This window comes from Leucoraja erinacea, chromosome 20 (genome assembly GCF_028641065.1).
Source record: "Leucoraja erinacea ecotype New England chromosome 20, Leri_hhj_1, whole genome shotgun sequence".
In the NCBI taxonomy this organism is placed as follows: domain Eukaryota; kingdom Metazoa; phylum Chordata; class Chondrichthyes; order Rajiformes; family Rajidae; genus Leucoraja; species Leucoraja erinaceus.
In genome coordinates this window covers 19,770,161-19,787,939 of record NC_073396.1, presented here as the reverse complement: position 1 = coordinate 19,787,939, position 17,779 = coordinate 19,770,161, and the positions used below count along the sequence as shown (strand labels likewise).

Below are 17,779 nucleotides of genomic sequence, written 5' to 3'. Positions count from 1 at the left end.
TGGAAGGAAACAAGAGCATCTGGAGAAAACCCATGTGATCAAAGGGAAAAGGAGCAAACTCCATATGGACAGCACCCATATGCAGGATCAATTCCGGGTCTCTGGCAATTTTAGGCAGCAAATTTATGGCCAATGTACTGCGGCATAGTCTTGAACTGAATTAAAACATACAGTAGCTGTAAAGGGGAACATAGCGTCACAGAGATTTAAGACTGAAAATGGACAATTTGTTTTTTAGTAACCAAAGTTATCAGCGTACAGTTTTTTGTGTGTTGGAAAATAAAATATAGTGGCACAGCTGGTAGACTTGGAGATCTGTATTCGATCCTGTCCTTGGACACTATCTTGTTGAATTTGCACATTCCCCCTGCAAGCGTGTGGGTTTCCACAACACAAAGACGCATTGGCTTGGTAGGTTAACTTGTCTCTGTAAAGTTTCCCCTAATGTGTAGGGAGTGAGTAAGGAAAGTGGGATAACAGAACTTGTGTGAATGGGTAGACAATAATGCTTTTCTGGGTGAATGTTTACTTCACTTTTTCCAGTGAGAAAGGAAGAGCACTGCCAAAAGTTCAGACGAAGAGCACTGCCAAAGGTGAGCGGGCCGGCAGAAAGCGCTGAAGTGGCGGCCAGTTCTGCTGTCGGGTTGCGGGGAGGGCTGGAGTGTTGAGAAGGAGGGGATCGGGGATAATGCCAGTAACTCACTCACTGCTGCTGCGACACTCCGGACGCGGAGCCACCGCATTGTAGCCGAGGATAGAAGCAGCCCGGGTAGCTGCGAGCGGCCGCTGGGACACGACAGCAGAACTGGCTGCCACTTCAGCGCCTTCTGCCGGCCCGCTCACCTTTGGCAGTGCTCTTCGTCTGAACATCTCTCACCTGCCGCTCGCCGTCTTCGCTCATGTCAGCGCTTCCTGCAAATCCTTAAATTCCCACAGCCGAGTAACCTCAACCACGCTGTCGGAATTTAAGGATTTGCGGGAAGCGGCTGACATGAGTGGCAGGAGCGAAGTTTTTAGATGGAGAGCTGCCAGAGGTGAGCGGGGGCCGGCAGAAGGCGCTGAGGTGGCGGCCGGTTCCGCTGTCTGCTCCCGGCAGCCGCTCGCAGCCACCCGAGCTACTTCTCCCCCCGGCCACAATGCGGTGGCTACATGCCCAGGGTGTTGCAAGTGGGTTACTGGCATAATCCACGATCCCCTTCTTCACAACGCTCCTGCCCTTCCCGCAACTTTACCCCTGGCCAGACTCCCCATACGCTGTGAAAGGAACTCTCCCTCCCCCACACCCTGGGAAATATGGTATTTAAAAATATATAACACCAAGAAATGTACTTACCACATTATTGGTACACAAACTCCATTCTTTTCTCTTTGTTTCCTAAGATACTCTTCAGATAATGGCAATCCATATTTGAAAAACTCGCCAAGAAACTAGCGCTGCGCATGTGCAGTACAGCAAAGGCAGAATTTCAGCTGCCTTCAGCCCCGCTTGTCATTGACAGCTGGAAGCAGCGATGATGGCACGTGGGCTGCACAGACCTTCGCATGTTGCAAGTGCTGCGGATGAAAGGCACGGAGAATTATGCCTACCTAAGAGATCGATCTCTTAGATAGGCATAATTCTCCCATGCTGTTACTATTTATATTTAGTGATTACCATTTTATAATTTTAGTCGGGGTAGGCAGTGCCTACCTTGCCTACCCTGATGGCACGTGCGTGGACTCTACTCTCCCCAAATGTTACTACTAACGTGCACATTATGGGTAATGTACAGTGGCCAATTAACATGACAGCCCTCTGGTTTAAGGGATGTGGGAGGAAAGCCATGCAGTCAGGGGGAGCTTGAAAAATGCAGACTGCAGTTGTGCTGACCAAGGTGTGACAAGGTCTGATTTATAAATGACCCTGTTTGAGAGAAATTCAATGCCAGTTTTATTTTAAAGGAATTCATGTTGATGGCAATTTTAGATGCTCATATAAAATGGGAGGTCTTCTCTATTAATGGACGGGAAACTCCCTTCTGTCATAGCCCTTTGTTAGTTTAATCAAGATACATGTACATTTTTGCATTGCTTGACTAAAACAGCTCACTTAATTAGTTTTGTTTAGTGCCAAATGTAGTGTTGTGCTTTTTGATGTTAAAATCTACACAATGATTAACCAAACAATGTAATCTAGAAATTAACACTAATTACTGTCAGTGCATGGATAACTAATGTGTCAATCCTGATTCTTGTCCATTGCACGAACAGTCAATTCTCCTGCCATAGACGGATTTTAATCTTCAATTACCTTTTAACCTTAATGTTTAGCTGTTTATCAATATTGATATTTGAGACCTTGCTGTGCACAAAAAAATTCAGGAGGTGGTGTTCATAATTACATTTGTCAGGAAGAAATAGAACTGGGAAATGCTTTGGAACATCCCGAGGATGTGAAATCAGTATATAAATATTCATTCTTTTTCTTTGGGTTGCAACTAATAATGGAGGATCTACTTTTCCTTGTTTGTAAGTAAACTATTGGTTAATTCTCCTGTGTTTATATTCACACAAGCTTGGGAGAATGTGGAATTTTTCTTGCACAATGTGCAGCATTTGTTTAATGAATCTTCAATTATTCGTTCTGTTTGAGTATCTGCACTAAGCTTGTCTGTGCCTGGTCCTGTGATCTTTAACATTTTGTTGCAATGTTTGCAGAATAAATCCGAATAGTTCAAAATTGGATATTTGTGAGTTTTCAATTTTTAATTTACTTGTGAACCTCTATCAAAGGGCAATGAAGGGTAAATCATTAAATATATTTGAGGGGAAGGTAAATGTATTTCTCAGTGCTAAAATGATCAAGAGAAGTGCGGAGATGACAGAAATTGGTGGATGAGCAGCTATGATCATGCTGAATGGTAGTGCAAGACCAAACAGCCTTCTTCTGCTCTTAATTTTGATTGTTCTATCATCAGAAGGTCCCCAGAAGTTCAGGATTGTAGTTCACCACCAACCACATTACCCACCTCAGAAATCTTTTGAGGGCCTTCTAGTGGAGGCATTTCTGATGCTATTAGTGATGTGTAATAAAAGCTGGCCATGCAAGTGATGTGCACATCCAGCAAACAAAATAAATACTGCAATCGTGCAACATCCTTTGCACACATGCTATGATAAGGCTTTCCTCTTGCCTTTTTTTGGTCTATAGCATTATTTCCCAGTGTCTCGTGTTTAAATTCAGAAATGGCCATTGGTCTCCAGATCTTTGTTATAGGCTACGTAAACTATGGTTTGACCAGTCATAACCCATACAACTTTAATAACCCAGGCAATTTCTCTTGATTATTTGAATGCTGTCAGAAAAGAAACAATGTCAAGTGACATCTACTTTACAGCTGTTGTCAAATAAGTTATACAGTTACCTTTCATTTTTCTTCCTTCAGTCATCCTAATCTGACTGTTCTGCCTCGGGTTTTGATATTTCTATGTATTAGCTTCACTTATTTCTGTGCAGAAATATAAAACACATTATTTAAAACTCACATTTTCCAGAATAGCTTACAAGTGAGATTAGAAATAACAACATTAAGCATAGGTGATGAAAGTCGGAAGGGCTGAAGCGAACATGCACATGACAGAAGTTTGTCAGTGGACACCTGACATAAATTACAATGGGTGTTGCAAATTGCTGATAGCATCGCTTGCATGCAGACCCAATTTTGTGTGCACCAAGTATTTTGTATCTGGAATCGTTTGTTTGAATCATCAGTGCCTTTCACATCTATTGTGCTTTGTGTTTGTGATGCCCTTGTATCTGATCTTGTTAATCGCATACAGTATTTTTTATTTTTGTTTCTTTTTCCCCCCCCCCAATAGGTTGTGAACAATGCATCAGAGAAGACGTTTGCCAGTGCCACTTTCAGTTCACTCCTTGATGTCATTCTCTCCACCATAGTCTTCCTCTTTCTCTCCATCACATGTTTCATGAAGCAGGGACTGTGTACATCACCTTCGCATGCCTCTGTTGTGGTTTTTGTCCTTGCGATCCTGCTTCAAGTGCTTTCCTTGGTTATCTCCATCAGGTGAGGAGAGCATGTTGTGTGGAAGGCTGTATATTCTACGGGAAAGGGCAGTACAGAATTTCAGCACCATCCATAAACCACTGTTTGTGTAAATGTCTCAGTGCATCTGCTTTATAGTTCATCCATTAGGTGTTTCCCATATGTTAATTGTGTCTTATCAAGGTTTAAAAAAAAAAAAAAAAGTTGAAGACGCAAGTTATTAGGATCCTGCATCAGTTTGAGCAGTTTGAATTTCTGTTTTGTGGCAAATTAACATGATCAAGAAATTCATTTTCATATTCAATCATTTCAGTCACTTGGTCTTTGGTTTAATTTCAACCTTTAAATAAATATGTTTATTACTATGATCAGTTATATAACATTTTTACAGTATTATGTGGTTGTATGTTAAAAGAAACATCTTTTAATCGTTCCAATGGGAAATGGGGATGTTAGGCAATGGCCCCTGAACTCTTCTGATGCAGCTGCACTCAATTAGCTGACCCGACCACTGACTGTTGCTGCGGGCTTGTCTTGGTGCAGCATTCACTTCAGTATTGCTCGCCTGGATTCAAAGGTCGCCAGCAGATGTTACAGTGGACCTTTGAGGTTAGGAGGAGAAATCTGGACCGCGAAGAACATATCTAATCCAGGTCCATTACCATCAAGCAATCATTCAATGTTTGAGCATGGATCTCCTGCTGTAAGGATAAAAGGCTGTTTTCATGAGTAACTAATATATTTTTTATTTTTCTTTCTGCACTTTATCCTGTTGAACTATACACAAGACTTTGGGGGAAAATCAACCTGGAGCAAAGGCAGGTGTATGCTATTTGAGTATGAAATTGGAGGTGGTGACTGCTGGACTCTCTCCTGTAGATGCTTAAGGCTTTTGTCAGCTTGCAACCCTGATTGAACTTGGTGCTCTATAAAAGCACAAATTACAACCCAACTATCAACCATGGAGGGAGATTAGGGCTTGTCAAGTGCAGTTGTTAACTGGTGCATTTTTTCAAAATGTTAACCTTGCTAAGTAATCAAAAGCTATTGCATATTGTGTGAATATGTTGGTTTCTGAATATGAAGGTAGCTGTCTTCTGGTAATAGAAAATTCAAGATGGACACGATCAAAATATTGGTTCTTTATGCTCCACACTGTCGCCAGCAATGCATTTAGACATTCTTCGTGAACTGACTAGTAGTAATACCCCAGCAGTTCCTAACAATTGCATTTGGGTCTCCGGAAATGGGTTGAGGATGAATTAGAATTCTAGTTTACAGAACACCATTTCTGCTATTCAAAGTTAGTTGATTTCCTTTTCTGTCTTTCTAGCCCTTGCTCCAACCTCATTTAGCCTAGGAATGAAGTACAATATTTGTTTTTAATTTTGTATGGAAAAATGCCTGGAATTTGTGGGGGGTGGGGGGAAAGAGTCTCTTATTTTGGAGTGTATCATATTGCTGCATAGTGCTCAAGTCCCTTACGTGCTCCAGCTTTGCCTCAGTAGACCATGTAGTAGATGAATTTGAAGAGTTCCTATTCCCCAATTGGTGTTCAAGTTTAACTTTGGTCAGCAGCTGTATTCTGGAAATGGTAGATACTGCATGGATTGAATCCAGAGTAAGAAAGTTTAGAAATACTTGAAATGCATGTAATTTGATGCTGAAGTAACTAATTTTTGGTTTTAATTGTGTAAAATTAAAACATTTATTTATTCAGGTATTAAGGAATTAAGGTTGCCAGTGTATTTTCGTTTTGCAATGCTGGAAATACCATGATTCTGAGAATGGCATGTAGGGTTAATGTTATAGATCAGTGTCCTTCGTTGTTCGAATTCACATTGTGATCTTCAACACAGAATGATTATGTTTTAGATATCTATATGACCAGTGTTCATACATGGGTCTGATTGTTAGTCAATAGATCCCTATATATCAACATCTGCCGCATTTAAACATTAGTGGATTATGGTTGTGGTAAGTTTGAATTTATTTGGGATGGCTGTTATAATGAATTGCCCAGTTGTTCTAACCTCCATTCACTGTTCCATTGTAGAATGGCGTTTTACCTGGATGAGCTGATGCCATGTACCAAAAGACCGATGAGGGCAATCTCAGGCTGGCTGCCTCGTCATTTTGTTGGAGCCATTCTCATCTCTCTCCCTGCAGTTGCTGTGTTTTCCCATTTCACTTGTGAATTTAAAACCAATGTAAATGTAAGTATCCTTGCATCGCCATAGGGGAAGACTTGGAGAACAATCTATTCTTGAATAAAATATCCTTAATTCTACTTGAAAGTTCTGCCACTTTGAGTTATTTTGTTCTGAAGTGAAGAGTGAAGGAGGTGTATTCAGGCTTAACTTGGGATTGGATTGATACTCGGCAAAGTTTGCTTTTTCTTTGCAGTCTGGAAGCATCTTGGATTTTACCAAATTATTTTTATCTAATTCAGCAGAGCCCTAGAGTCGAGCCTGACACTCATGCCTGAGCTGTGCATTTCCAATCAATGTCTTTGGTTGATAGCTGCACGGCACAATTTAAAAAAAAGTTGGTCCCTAACTTAAAATAGAAACCAGAACCTTTCTCATCTGTATGGTTCATCCATGTTCTGATTTTGATCTAATGAACTTTGAATATGATGACCAAGCTGAGTTGTTCCACGAGAACAAACGGAAGTAGTAGGAGTCGCAGGTAGAAGAGTTCAGCCTTGAAATGGAGACAGCAATTGGCCCAAGCTAGAGAGTGAAATCTGAAAAGGAATAATTAGTCATATTGGGAAGATGCATGCAGCTAAAGTCACCCAAAGTTCATTTACTCACTGATACCCTTGCCAATGATTTCAACTAAAAAAGGCAGATTTAGATGTGGCTAGAGAATGGTGGGGATTTATTCTTGCAGTGGGCATGCAGATACAGTAGCTCCTTGCTACGCAGTGGAAGAACTGAATCTTGGTGACTTGAGAAGCAGTGATAGTTTTGAGGGTATCTTATCCCTCTCTGGAATACCAGGGATTAAAACATTTCCATTTGAATCTGGGAGTTCTGGTTAGTACAAGGTCTTGGGAGGTTTTTGTACAAGACTATGGCTCTAAGCATGTATTAAATGCAGAGGTAATGAATTTGAGCCTTCACTAAAATTAAAATCAACTTGATTGAGATATTTTACTTATGACTCTTTCTACAGGTTACCATGTTCTTCTGTTGTGCAATGATCATCACTTTCATTCACTACTGTAACTTTTGTCAATTGAGCTCCTGGATGAGGTTTTCTTTGGCTACCATTGTTGGTGTGTTGCTTCTAATTCTACTCTACGTCACGCTATGTCCTTCAATGTAAGTATTGCACTATAATTTGCTACAAATTTGCATTTGATAAGGTTCCACTTAGGAGATCAGTGGGCAAAAATAGGGCGCATGGTATTGGGGGTAGAGTGCTGACATGGATAGAAAATTGGATGGCAGACAGGAAACAAGAGTAGGGATTAACGGGTCCCTTTCAGAATTGCAGGCAGAGCCCAGTGAGGTACCACAAGGCTCGGTGCTGGGACCGCAGCTATTTACAATATACATCAATGATTTCGAAGATGGGATTCAAAGTAACATTAACAAATTTGCAGATGACACAAAGCTGGGTGGCAGTGTGAATTGTGAGGAGGATGCTATAAGAATGCAGGGTAACTTGGGTGAGTGGGCAGATGCAGTTAATGTGGATAAATGTGAGGTTATCCACTTTGGTAGCAAAAACAGGAAGGCAGATTATTATCTAAATGGTGTCAAGTTGGGAAAAGGGGAAGTACTACGGGATCTGGGAAGTCCTTGTTCATCAGTCAATGAAAGTAAGCATGCAGGTACAGCAGGCAGTGAAGAAAGTGAATGGCATGTTGGCCTTCATAACAAGAGGAGTTGAATATAGGAGCTAAAGGTCCTTCTGCAGTTGTATAGGGCCCTAGTGAGACCACACCTGGAGTATTGTGTGCAGTTTTGGTCCCCTAATTTGAGGAAGGCCATTCTTGCTATTGAGGGAGTGCAGCGTAGGTTTACAAGGTTAATTCCCGGGATGGCGGGACTGTCGTATGCTGAGAGAATAGAAACATAGAAATTAGGTGCAGGAGTAGGCCATTCGGCCCTTCGAGCCTGCACCGCCATTCAATATGATCATGGCTGAATGGAGTGGCTGGGTTTGTATACCCTGGAGTTTAGAAGGATGAGAGGGTATCTTATTGAAACATATAAGATTATTAAGGGTTTGGACACGCTAGAGGCAGGAAACGTGTTCCCGATGTTGGGGGCGTCCAGAACCAGGGGCCACAGTTTAAGAAAAGGGATAAGCCATTTTAAACGGAGACGAGGAAACACTTTTTCAGAGTTGTGAGTCTGTGGAATTCTGCCTCAGAGGGCGGTGGAGGCCAGTTCTCTGGATACTTTCAAGAGAGAGCTAGATAGGGCTCTTAAAGATAGCGGAGTCAGGGAATATGGGAAGAAGGCAGGAATGGGGTACTGAATGTGGATGACCAGCCATGATCACATTGAATGGCGGTACTGGCTCGAAGGGCCGAATGGCCTACTCCTGCATCTATTGTCTAAAGCAGAATTACCTCCGTATGCTGGATCTTTCTGGATATTTCATTCTCCCTTTTGAGGTGTGTTTTTAGGAGTTTTTAGGTCAAGGATGGCAGCAATGATAGAACTGCTGCTTCAGTGTCACAGACCCGGGTGCTAACCTGGGGGGCTGTCTGTGTGGCGTTTACACGTTCTCTCTGTGGGTTTCCTCTGTCTGTTCCGGTTTCCCTCCACATTCTAAATATGTGCAGGTTTGTAGGTTGATTGGTCTCTGTGAATTGCTCCTAGTGCAGGGAGTGGATATGATAGTGCGCTAACATGGAACAAGCGTGAACAGGTGATCAATGGTCAGCATGGTCTCGGTGGGCTAAAGGGCCTATTTCCATGCTGTATCACTAAAGGAAACAGTAGCATTTGGGTTTGTAGCAGATTGATATATCCAGTACGAGGCAGAGGAAGAACTTGCATCACTGCAAGAAATAAGCTATCACTGACTGATTGCTGAAGGTGTGCAGTAGTCCAGCTGTCAGATTGGACAAGGATGATAGCAAGCAATGGGAAAGAATATGTCAAACTATGGGAGCTTGGCTTCAGATGAAACTGGAATGTAACAGTCCTTTTGTACTGTAGGCACTTACTGTATAACCCAAAGAAAAGTTCAAATTTTTTATTCCAATCTTTTCACATCTGAAAGACGTCGGCTGGGGGTTAGTTCCAACTTGCAAAAATGTAACATGGTTGAGTAGGCAGGTATCAAGTATTCTGATGCCAATGAAGAACAAGTGACCAACAGGAAAATAAGTACATATGCTCATATTTTGTGAGTAACCAATTCTGTCCAATACTATGATGGGGTGAAATTATTCAACGTGTTTTCCCCAGGTAGATCCATACTGTCATATGGAGCCTGGGGTTTACTTGTGACATTATAGCTTAGACTAAGTGCTGGTAATATCCTACTGATATTTGCACTTGAGCTAAGTCAGACTATTTGTATTTGGTGATGCTGTAAACAAGATTATGGACAAATGAACATTTGTTCCGATGCTGTTTGTTGAAGACCTGATTGGGGCTTGTTCCACTGACCGTATTAACAAGAATTGTGGATCAGCTAGGGGGAATAATAAGATGCCATTTACATCATGAGTATCTCTAAAAGAGAGGAACATCTGAGAAGGAATGAAATGTGCAAGTCTGCCATGGAAAATAGGGGCGGCACGGTAGTGCAGTGGTAGAATTGCTGCCTTACAGTGCCAGAGACCCAGGTTCGATCCTGACTACGGGTACAGAGTTTGTACGTTTTCCCTGTGACGCGTGGGTTTTCTAAGGGTGCTCCGATTTCCTTCCACACTCCTAAGACGTACAGATTTGTAGGTTAATTGGCTTCAGTAAAATTGTAAATTGTCCCTAATGTGTAGGATAGTGCTTGTGTATAGTGCATGTGTAGGATTGTTGGTGTGCGTGGAGTCGGCCGAAGGGCTTGTTTCCACGCTGTATCTCAAGGCTAAATAGAGCAAGGTTCTTTATATTAATATTTGACAGTGATTTTGGAATAACTTTGGGGTTAAATCTTTTTAGTGGGAAAAACAAAACAATCTTTTTTTGTATTGGAGAGGATGAATCTGAAAAGTTAATTAGCACTTTAATAAACACCAATACTCTCAATCCTGGCATGTGAGTAATTACACATCTGCATGTACAGTTAATAAATTAGGTTACGAGGGAAAAACTTGGTTTAAGAACGTCCTCTTTGTTTACAGCTCGCCTGAAGTCCAATTTGACTCTCTTGAATCATTCGGGTAAGATCTTAACATTTATTATGATTTTCAGAAGCAATTGCGGAAACTTTATTTCACAAAATAGATGCAATAAATATCCTCAGTCAATGCAGGATTCCATTCCTATAATTTGCATGTCCCTTATATATGCCAAATAGTCTTTCCATTGCTGCCAAATGAATAATGGTTTATCTGATGATATAACAACTGCACAGAAGGATCTGTCTCAAAGTGGTCACTTCATTATAGTACAGTGGGTGAGGAGCATCGTCATGGTTGCAATCATTTATGTAGATGCTAAAGATCCTGCAACAGACTTCAGTGGTGTCTTTGCCAAGTTGCAACTTTCAACTAGTATTGTGAACGTAGGTAATCTGAAATAAAACACACAATCTGGAAACCTGGGTCGGCAGCAAAAGTGGAAAGCGAAACACTTAATGTTTCAAACTTTACAGAAGTCTTAAGATTTTGGGTAATCTGGACATTGATCTAATGTTCTTTTCATAATGGGGATCAGATTTAAGTAATTCATCAACTGTGAAACATAGAATGTCTCGAGAGCATGCAAGAAGCAGGTTTCTTTTCATAGACTGTAATGTAAGATTTCAGAGAAATATTAGAATGCGAGAGTATAATTTTAACAATAGCATAATACCGGGAGATCATCTTCTCTAATCTGGACAAGGTTCATGTTATCCAGTCCCTTTAGAATCGTAAATCATAATTAAGCGTTTTTCAAGTGAGGACGTCAAATTTACATCCCTTGAGCTTTTCCATTTTTGTGGTTTATGCAGTTTTACTCTTTTAATAGCATCTAATGATTGTGTAAGGAAATATCTGATTTTTTTTAAAATATTTGTAAAAACATACCTATTGGTTAAAAAGAAAAATCACACTCTTTATTGTCTTCCTCAATGCCAACAGAGAAGTGGGCTGCAATGTCTCAATGTCTACTTGGAGTTCAAAGAATCTAGAACTGATCCGAAAGGAAGTGATTCTGGATATCGTCCTGTTGCTTTTGCTCGTCTGGTTCCTGAACCGGGAATTTGAGGTCAGCTATCGTCTGAATTACCATGGTAATGTGGAGGCAGACCTTCATCGCCACAAGATACAGAGCATGAAAGACCAGGCTGACTGGCTGCTTCATAACATCATCCCTGCGCATGTGGCTGATCAACTCAAGGTCACTCCCCATTACTCCAAAAACCATGAAGATGTGGGTGTTATTTTTGCCAGCATTGTTAATTTCAGTGAGTTTTATGAAGAGAATTATGAAGGGGGCAAGGAATGCTACCGAGTGTTGAATGAATTGATTGGAGATTTTGATGAATTATTGGGAAAGCCTCAATACAACAGCAATATTGAAAAAATTAAAACCATTGGAGCTACCTACATGGCAGCTTCTGGATTAAATCCATCGCAGCGACGTGATAGCAACCATCCACACAGTCATTTGCAGACTCTTTTTGAGTTTGCCAAAGAAATGATGAGGGTCGTGGATGAGTTCAACAAAGATATGCTGTGGTTCAACTTTAAACTACGGATTGGTTTCAACCACGGACCCCTCACTGCAGGAGTTATCGGCACGACAAAGCTTCTGTATGACATATGGGGTGACACAGTGAACATTGCTAGTAGGATGGACACTACAGGAGTGGAATGTAGGATCCAGGTGAGTGAGGAGAGTTATCGAATATTAAGCGAAATGGGCTATGACTTTGATTATCGGGGGACAGTGAATGTCAAGGGCAAAGGTCAAATGAAGACATACTTATACCCTAAAAGCACAAACAGTGGGATCATCCCATCGCATCAGCATTCGGTGTCACCAGACATCCGAGTGCAAGTGGACGGAAGCATTGGGCGCTCTCCCACGGATGAACTTGCTAGCCTTGTGCCTTCTGTGCCAATCATGGACAAATCTGCTCAATGCTCGGACAACTCTGAGGATAAAGACTTGCTTTGTGCTCTACAGAAGGTAAAGACGAAGCAGGTAGAAGAGGCATGCAGCAAAATGGGTGACGAGGATCCAGAGGAGATGGATGAACTGACAAAACTACAAATTTCTACTTGTCTATGATGCATCTTGTCATATCACAAATCAGCCTCGTCGGTAGGAACCAGTTCACGTTGGTAGTGTCTGTGCGTGAAGTGATTATTCCTGGTTTTTAATATTTTCATTTTATATCCTGATTTCTGTGTTGATCACAGTAACGCAGGAGGCAGCTCCATTGCTAATGTCTATGCTGTTTATGGATATCAAGTGCCTTTTGGGGAGGGGGGGAACTGAGGCCTATGGAAAGAGGCTGCAGAAAGCATGACTTAGAACCCTGCACAATGCTTTGGTTATAATCTTCCAGTCTCTTTCCACACATCAACCCATCTCCCACCCAAATGTCTCATTCGGTTGGCTTGGTTTGCTGCTTCATCTTTTCATTCCTGTAGTCATGTCACATTTATTCTGAGCCTCTGGGGAATACTAATGATGAATGCCAGCAGTGCACCAAGGGATATGAGGCGAAAGAATCTGGTCATGTGAAGCATTAACAAATTTCAAATCAATCCTCACTTGCTGGTACTCCAAAGGGTCTGGAAATTGATAAGCTATTTCAAACTTCGGGGCAATGTTTTTCATTTACCATGCCCTCATTGAAAACAGGCTATTAACTAACTTTCTGATAGTCACCCTTGTTTCCAGGGTAGGGATAATGCCTAAAAAGAATTGGGTAAGTAGAAGTCTTAAGCCCCGGGTTGTTCAGATCTGCATGAAAATATGGCAGATTATGTTGATATTTATCGTGGCACCAAATCCAGTTTATAATACTAGAGGCTTGTTTTCATTGTTTCCAAAGAAATGTTCTCATTAAAACACTCACAATTCTTTAATCCTTTATCTGCCTTCAGTTCTGAAAATCAGCCTTATTTCAGGTTGGAGATGATAGGAGTTGCAAGTATGATATGAGATAGGACCAGTAACTGAACCAGCGGAGACTCTGTTCCCAGATATCTATGGTCGTGGGTCTATCTATACTGTTCACCAGTTAAGCAGATTGCTGCAGTAACATGGCATCTTCCAATCTTCAGATAAAATTCCTGAACCAAGCAATCTTCTATCCCAAGCCTGTGAGGGTGAAACATTCCCAGTAGTGCCGTTTAATATAATTGAAATTGTCTGAAATATTCAGCAGGTCAGGCAGCATCTGTAGAAAAAGTAACAATGTTTTGGCTTGAAGACCCTTCGCCACCTTGAAATTTTATTTTTGTTATTTTCACAGATGCTAACTGAATTGACCATTTCTAGCTGTTTTGATTTCAAGTTGTCTGCCCTTCCGATCTTGTATGGGAAGCCTATTGGTAGGGAATTGAGGATGGAAGTGATAATTTTCACAGTAAAAATAATGTATTCAAAACTGGAAGGCAAAAATTAGCATTTAATGCTGTGTCAATTTTTCATTATTAAATGGTATTGAATGGGCTTAGCAGAAATTGATAACACCTCCCCGTCCTAAATTGAAAGCTAGGACTGAATGCAAATTTTATGCCATTTCATAAGATCTGCAAAATTGCCTGGATCAGAATAGAATCGTCAATTCAATCTTTCCCCAACTATTTTTCACTGCCAGCACTTCCTCTCTCATTCCCACCACAATTTTGACATGTATTTTTTTTAAGTGCTGATTGTGTTCTTGAGTTGTGTTTTAAAACCCAGCAATGAAAATGTGTGGAATATATTGGGAAATGTAAGCCCTTCCTAATGTTATGTTGGAGGCTCCACTTGCTGCTGATCGTGAGATTCCTTATAAATTACTGACGACGCATTCGCATCTTTCAAACTTTGGAGTTAATTTAATTTAGGTATTCCAATCAAATGAATATTGGGTTTGTTTTAACCCCCTGCGTACTTGGCAAACTACTCAAACCGAACACTAACATCTGTTGAAATTTACCTTGACCTGACTCTCTCTTCCCAAAGTGGTTGAAGTGGATAATTATTTCCTTACAAAATCTAATTAAAGCTAGTGTGTCAAGCAATATAAGCAATAATATTAGATATAAGAACAACAAAATAGCGTTGAACATATGAGTTGTTGAAATGCACTGCACTCTAAATCTACAAATCAGATATGGGTTCGGTAGAGTTATTTCAATTTATTCATTGCTCGACATAAATAGGTCTCGTTTGGGACAAGACTGACAAAGTTTTGTACAACTTTCTAATGCATTCAGAATCCAAGCTCGTTGAAGAAATGTCTGAAACTGCTCTAAGAACAAGGTGTTCACTGGGGCAGCTTTGGTGTTTAACCAGTATCAAGAGAAATGTGTTCTGCAACTGCACAACAATAAATTCATACAGTTGAAATAAGTTATGTATACTTTACTTTAATGCCTCATCAGCAAGAGGTGTACACAAGATAAATCTTAATCAAATTGGACACTAAAATGATAGGATGAGAGATGTATTGACATCTCCTTTTAACAGAAGGATTGTTTTGTCTCTAATCAAATGAAATATTTTTAAATTCACTCACACCAAGCAGCTTTAGCTCCATTCAACAGGCTGGTATTTTGCAACCAATCATCTATAGCTCTACTATCACTAAGGCAACTTCTCTGCACATAAATCTTCAGATTTAATAAAGTATATTATTTCAGTGCATCCTTGCTGATGTATATGCATTAAAATAAAATTATAAGCAGATTAAGTGTTCCTAATTTATTTGCAACTAAATGGCTGCTATATAATTTGATTCCTCTCGTAATATTCAATGGAGGAATTTAAATTTGTATGAAAGCACTTGAGTACTTCTGCTGCAAACAAAATTCTTGAGGCTGGAGGCAAGTATTCGCCTGTAAGCCCAAGAAAGGAGCCTGTGACCTGGCCCTGTGTAGTGTAGGATCTTCAAGCTGTAAGTTGAGTGAGCTTTGTCATTGTACTCAAAGTTGAAAGATTATTTTCAAATGATACTAGGATAGTGTCCGTTACTGCCAATTGTCCACTATAACCGAGTACGGTATTATTGTATGTAATTGAAACAAAACTGCAGATGGTTAATACACAAAAGAGACAGTGCTGGAGTAACTCAGCGGGTCAGGCAGCACCTCTGGAGAACGTGGAGGGGTGACGCCGGGACCTTTCTTCAGACTGATTCAGTCTACTAAGTTACTTCAGCACGTTGTGTCGTATCGTCTTAAAACCAGGCGACGATGCCGCTGGTCTCCCCCCGCGAGCCCTTCCCCAGTTACCGCACAGTCCGATTGATGCGGCTCACATTATAGCCCCCTCCACCCTCCCGTCGTTTTGACCAGTCTGTCACTCCCTTCTCCACCACCTCCTTCTCCCCCACAGGTGCTGACATCGTCCAAGGCAACGTACGTAACCGACCCCGGGTGATAGATGGGGGAGAGGATGATTGGAAAGTGACGGGAGGATGACACGGCAGCGGTGGAGCGGGGAGCAGACTAAGCGACTGCCATCTGGAAGAAGCAGCCGCTGGTGAGGGGAGGGAACCCCACAGTGACCGAATGCGGCCTGTCGGTGGTGGTGATCTGAAGAAAGCCATGTCCCCAGGGGCTACAACATGAGCCATGTCAATCAGACCTTACAGGTCAGATCAAGGGCTTGCTCGTACACCTTGCAAGCCAGTGCTGGTGACGGAAGCCAGGGCTGTAAGTGGCTGGGGAGACGGTGAGAGCTGGGAATGGCATCGGCCGGTCCATCCACTTTAACCAAAATCCGTTATAAAAGGGTCCGTTAAAACGAGGGTTTACTGTACTTTAAAATTGCTCTCACTTTAAAGACTGATTATTTCAAATTAGAAAACAAGATCATGGTTAAAAACACACTTTCCATCGCTAAACGGTAAAAACACCCCCATGGCCCCACTGCTAAGGTTAGTTTTCTGATATTTTTTAAGTACTATAGTGTTTCTTAAATGGAGTTTGTTTAAATTATTTCTAATGACTGCAGCTACAAAGTCAGCTGCACCAAAGTAAATTCTGCAGCACAGTTGAATAGGAGTTGGCCAAGCTCAACAATTTCCTCTGAACATCGTGATATGATGATCTTACAGGAATAGAAAGGGTGGGGTGGGTGGGGGGAGGGTACTGTTGTGGTCCTGTCTTGGGTCATCGGTTCTGTCTTGGAGTCACCTAAGCATTTTGTATTTGCTTTCGAGGCCAATTTTATATTGGATCTCTATAATATACAGATGATGAGTATTTATCTTGAAACTACTGCAAATTCATCAGATGTTTTAAAAGTCTCTCACAGTGGAACCTTTCTAAAATAAAGTGACTGACTTAATTTAGGGAGCTGCTGTTCCACTTTTGTTCCCAATTCTCCAGAACCACTGACTGTTTGCCCAATGGAGAGAATTGGCCATCATGGTGGGAAGACCTGTTGCCATGTGCTGACATGCCCTGTCCCCTCCATAGCCACATGATTGACAGCAGAGTTGGGGTGGGTGGGTTGGTGATGGGTGATCCGGTCTTGGGGCTGTTATGTATGCAGTCCTATGGGCACTCATTAATTATCCCTATTGTACTAGGAGTTGTTGGTTTTACTTCTACCCCGCAAAACATGTTTATTGAACCACACTTGTCCACTTTGGTCACACACTGCCTCAAGAAAGACATCACTAAGAAACCTTGTTTATGAAAATACATAGCCATGACTGATCCTAAGACGGGTCTGGGAGCACCAGACCAGTTGAAGCACAGTTGCTGTGACCCATTAGCTGCTGCTGAATATAGTCTCAATAAATGGCAGTAATGAAGGAGCAGATCTCTGAACAACACTACATTGTAACTGAGTTTGGTCTGAAGGGATTGTGGGTCTCACACTCGTGGAATGGTGAATACTGCTCTGCAGTTGGTCTGATTGTAAATACAATGCCTATGCTTTGACAGACAATGTATGTGAAATATTAAGCTATATGTATATAGATAAACAATATATCTGAATTATTACTACCAATCTGTAATCAATTGTATATTAAATTCAATTTACTGCGAATAACAATGACTTCACTGTAAATGTTCACCGTACATCTGCCAATTGGAATACAGTATTCATAATAAAGTTTTACATGAATGGTGCTGTGAGGCAGCAATGCTTAACCATGAATAGCTGGACCTTGCATGCAGGATGATACTTACCTGGTATGTTCATCTGTGTCTGTGCGTATATTTAAAAGTTCTATGTCCTGTGTTGCTATGGCATACTTGCAACTTGCATTCTATAATATAATAACAAGGAATTGCAGATGCTAGTTAATACCAAAGATATACGCAAAATGCTGATGTAACTTGGGTCAGGCCACATCTCTGTAGAAAATGGATAGGTGGCCCTTCGGGTCGGGACCCTTCAGACTGATTGCTGGGGGTAAGTGGGGGAGGA

The 17,779-nt window shown here is 41.3% G+C and overlaps 1 protein-coding gene across 2 annotated transcripts in view; it reads left to right on the top strand.

The window, feature by feature from the left end:
- adcy9 (adenylate cyclase 9) overlaps positions 1 to 17,533 on the top strand; it is a 58,789-nt gene extending 41,256 nt beyond the window's left edge. Inside the window, exons 5-10 of one of the 2 annotated variants that reach the window (XM_055651529.1) lie at positions 3,859 to 4,064; positions 6,100 to 6,259; positions 7,227 to 7,375; positions 10,363 to 10,401; positions 11,305 to 12,493; positions 15,728 to 17,533. In XM_055651529.1, coding sequence (XP_055507504.1) covers positions 3,859 to 4,064; positions 6,100 to 6,259; positions 7,227 to 7,375; positions 10,363 to 10,401; positions 11,305 to 12,460 — 1,710 coding nt within the window. In that variant the 3' untranslated portion in view covers positions 12,461 to 12,493; positions 15,728 to 17,533. Of the gene's footprint in view, positions 1 to 3,858; positions 4,065 to 6,099; positions 6,260 to 7,226; positions 7,376 to 10,362; positions 10,402 to 11,304 lie in introns of both variants that reach the window. The other variant, XM_055651527.1, reaches the window with a different exon arrangement.
- Positions 17,534 to 17,779: the final 246 nt, after the last annotated feature.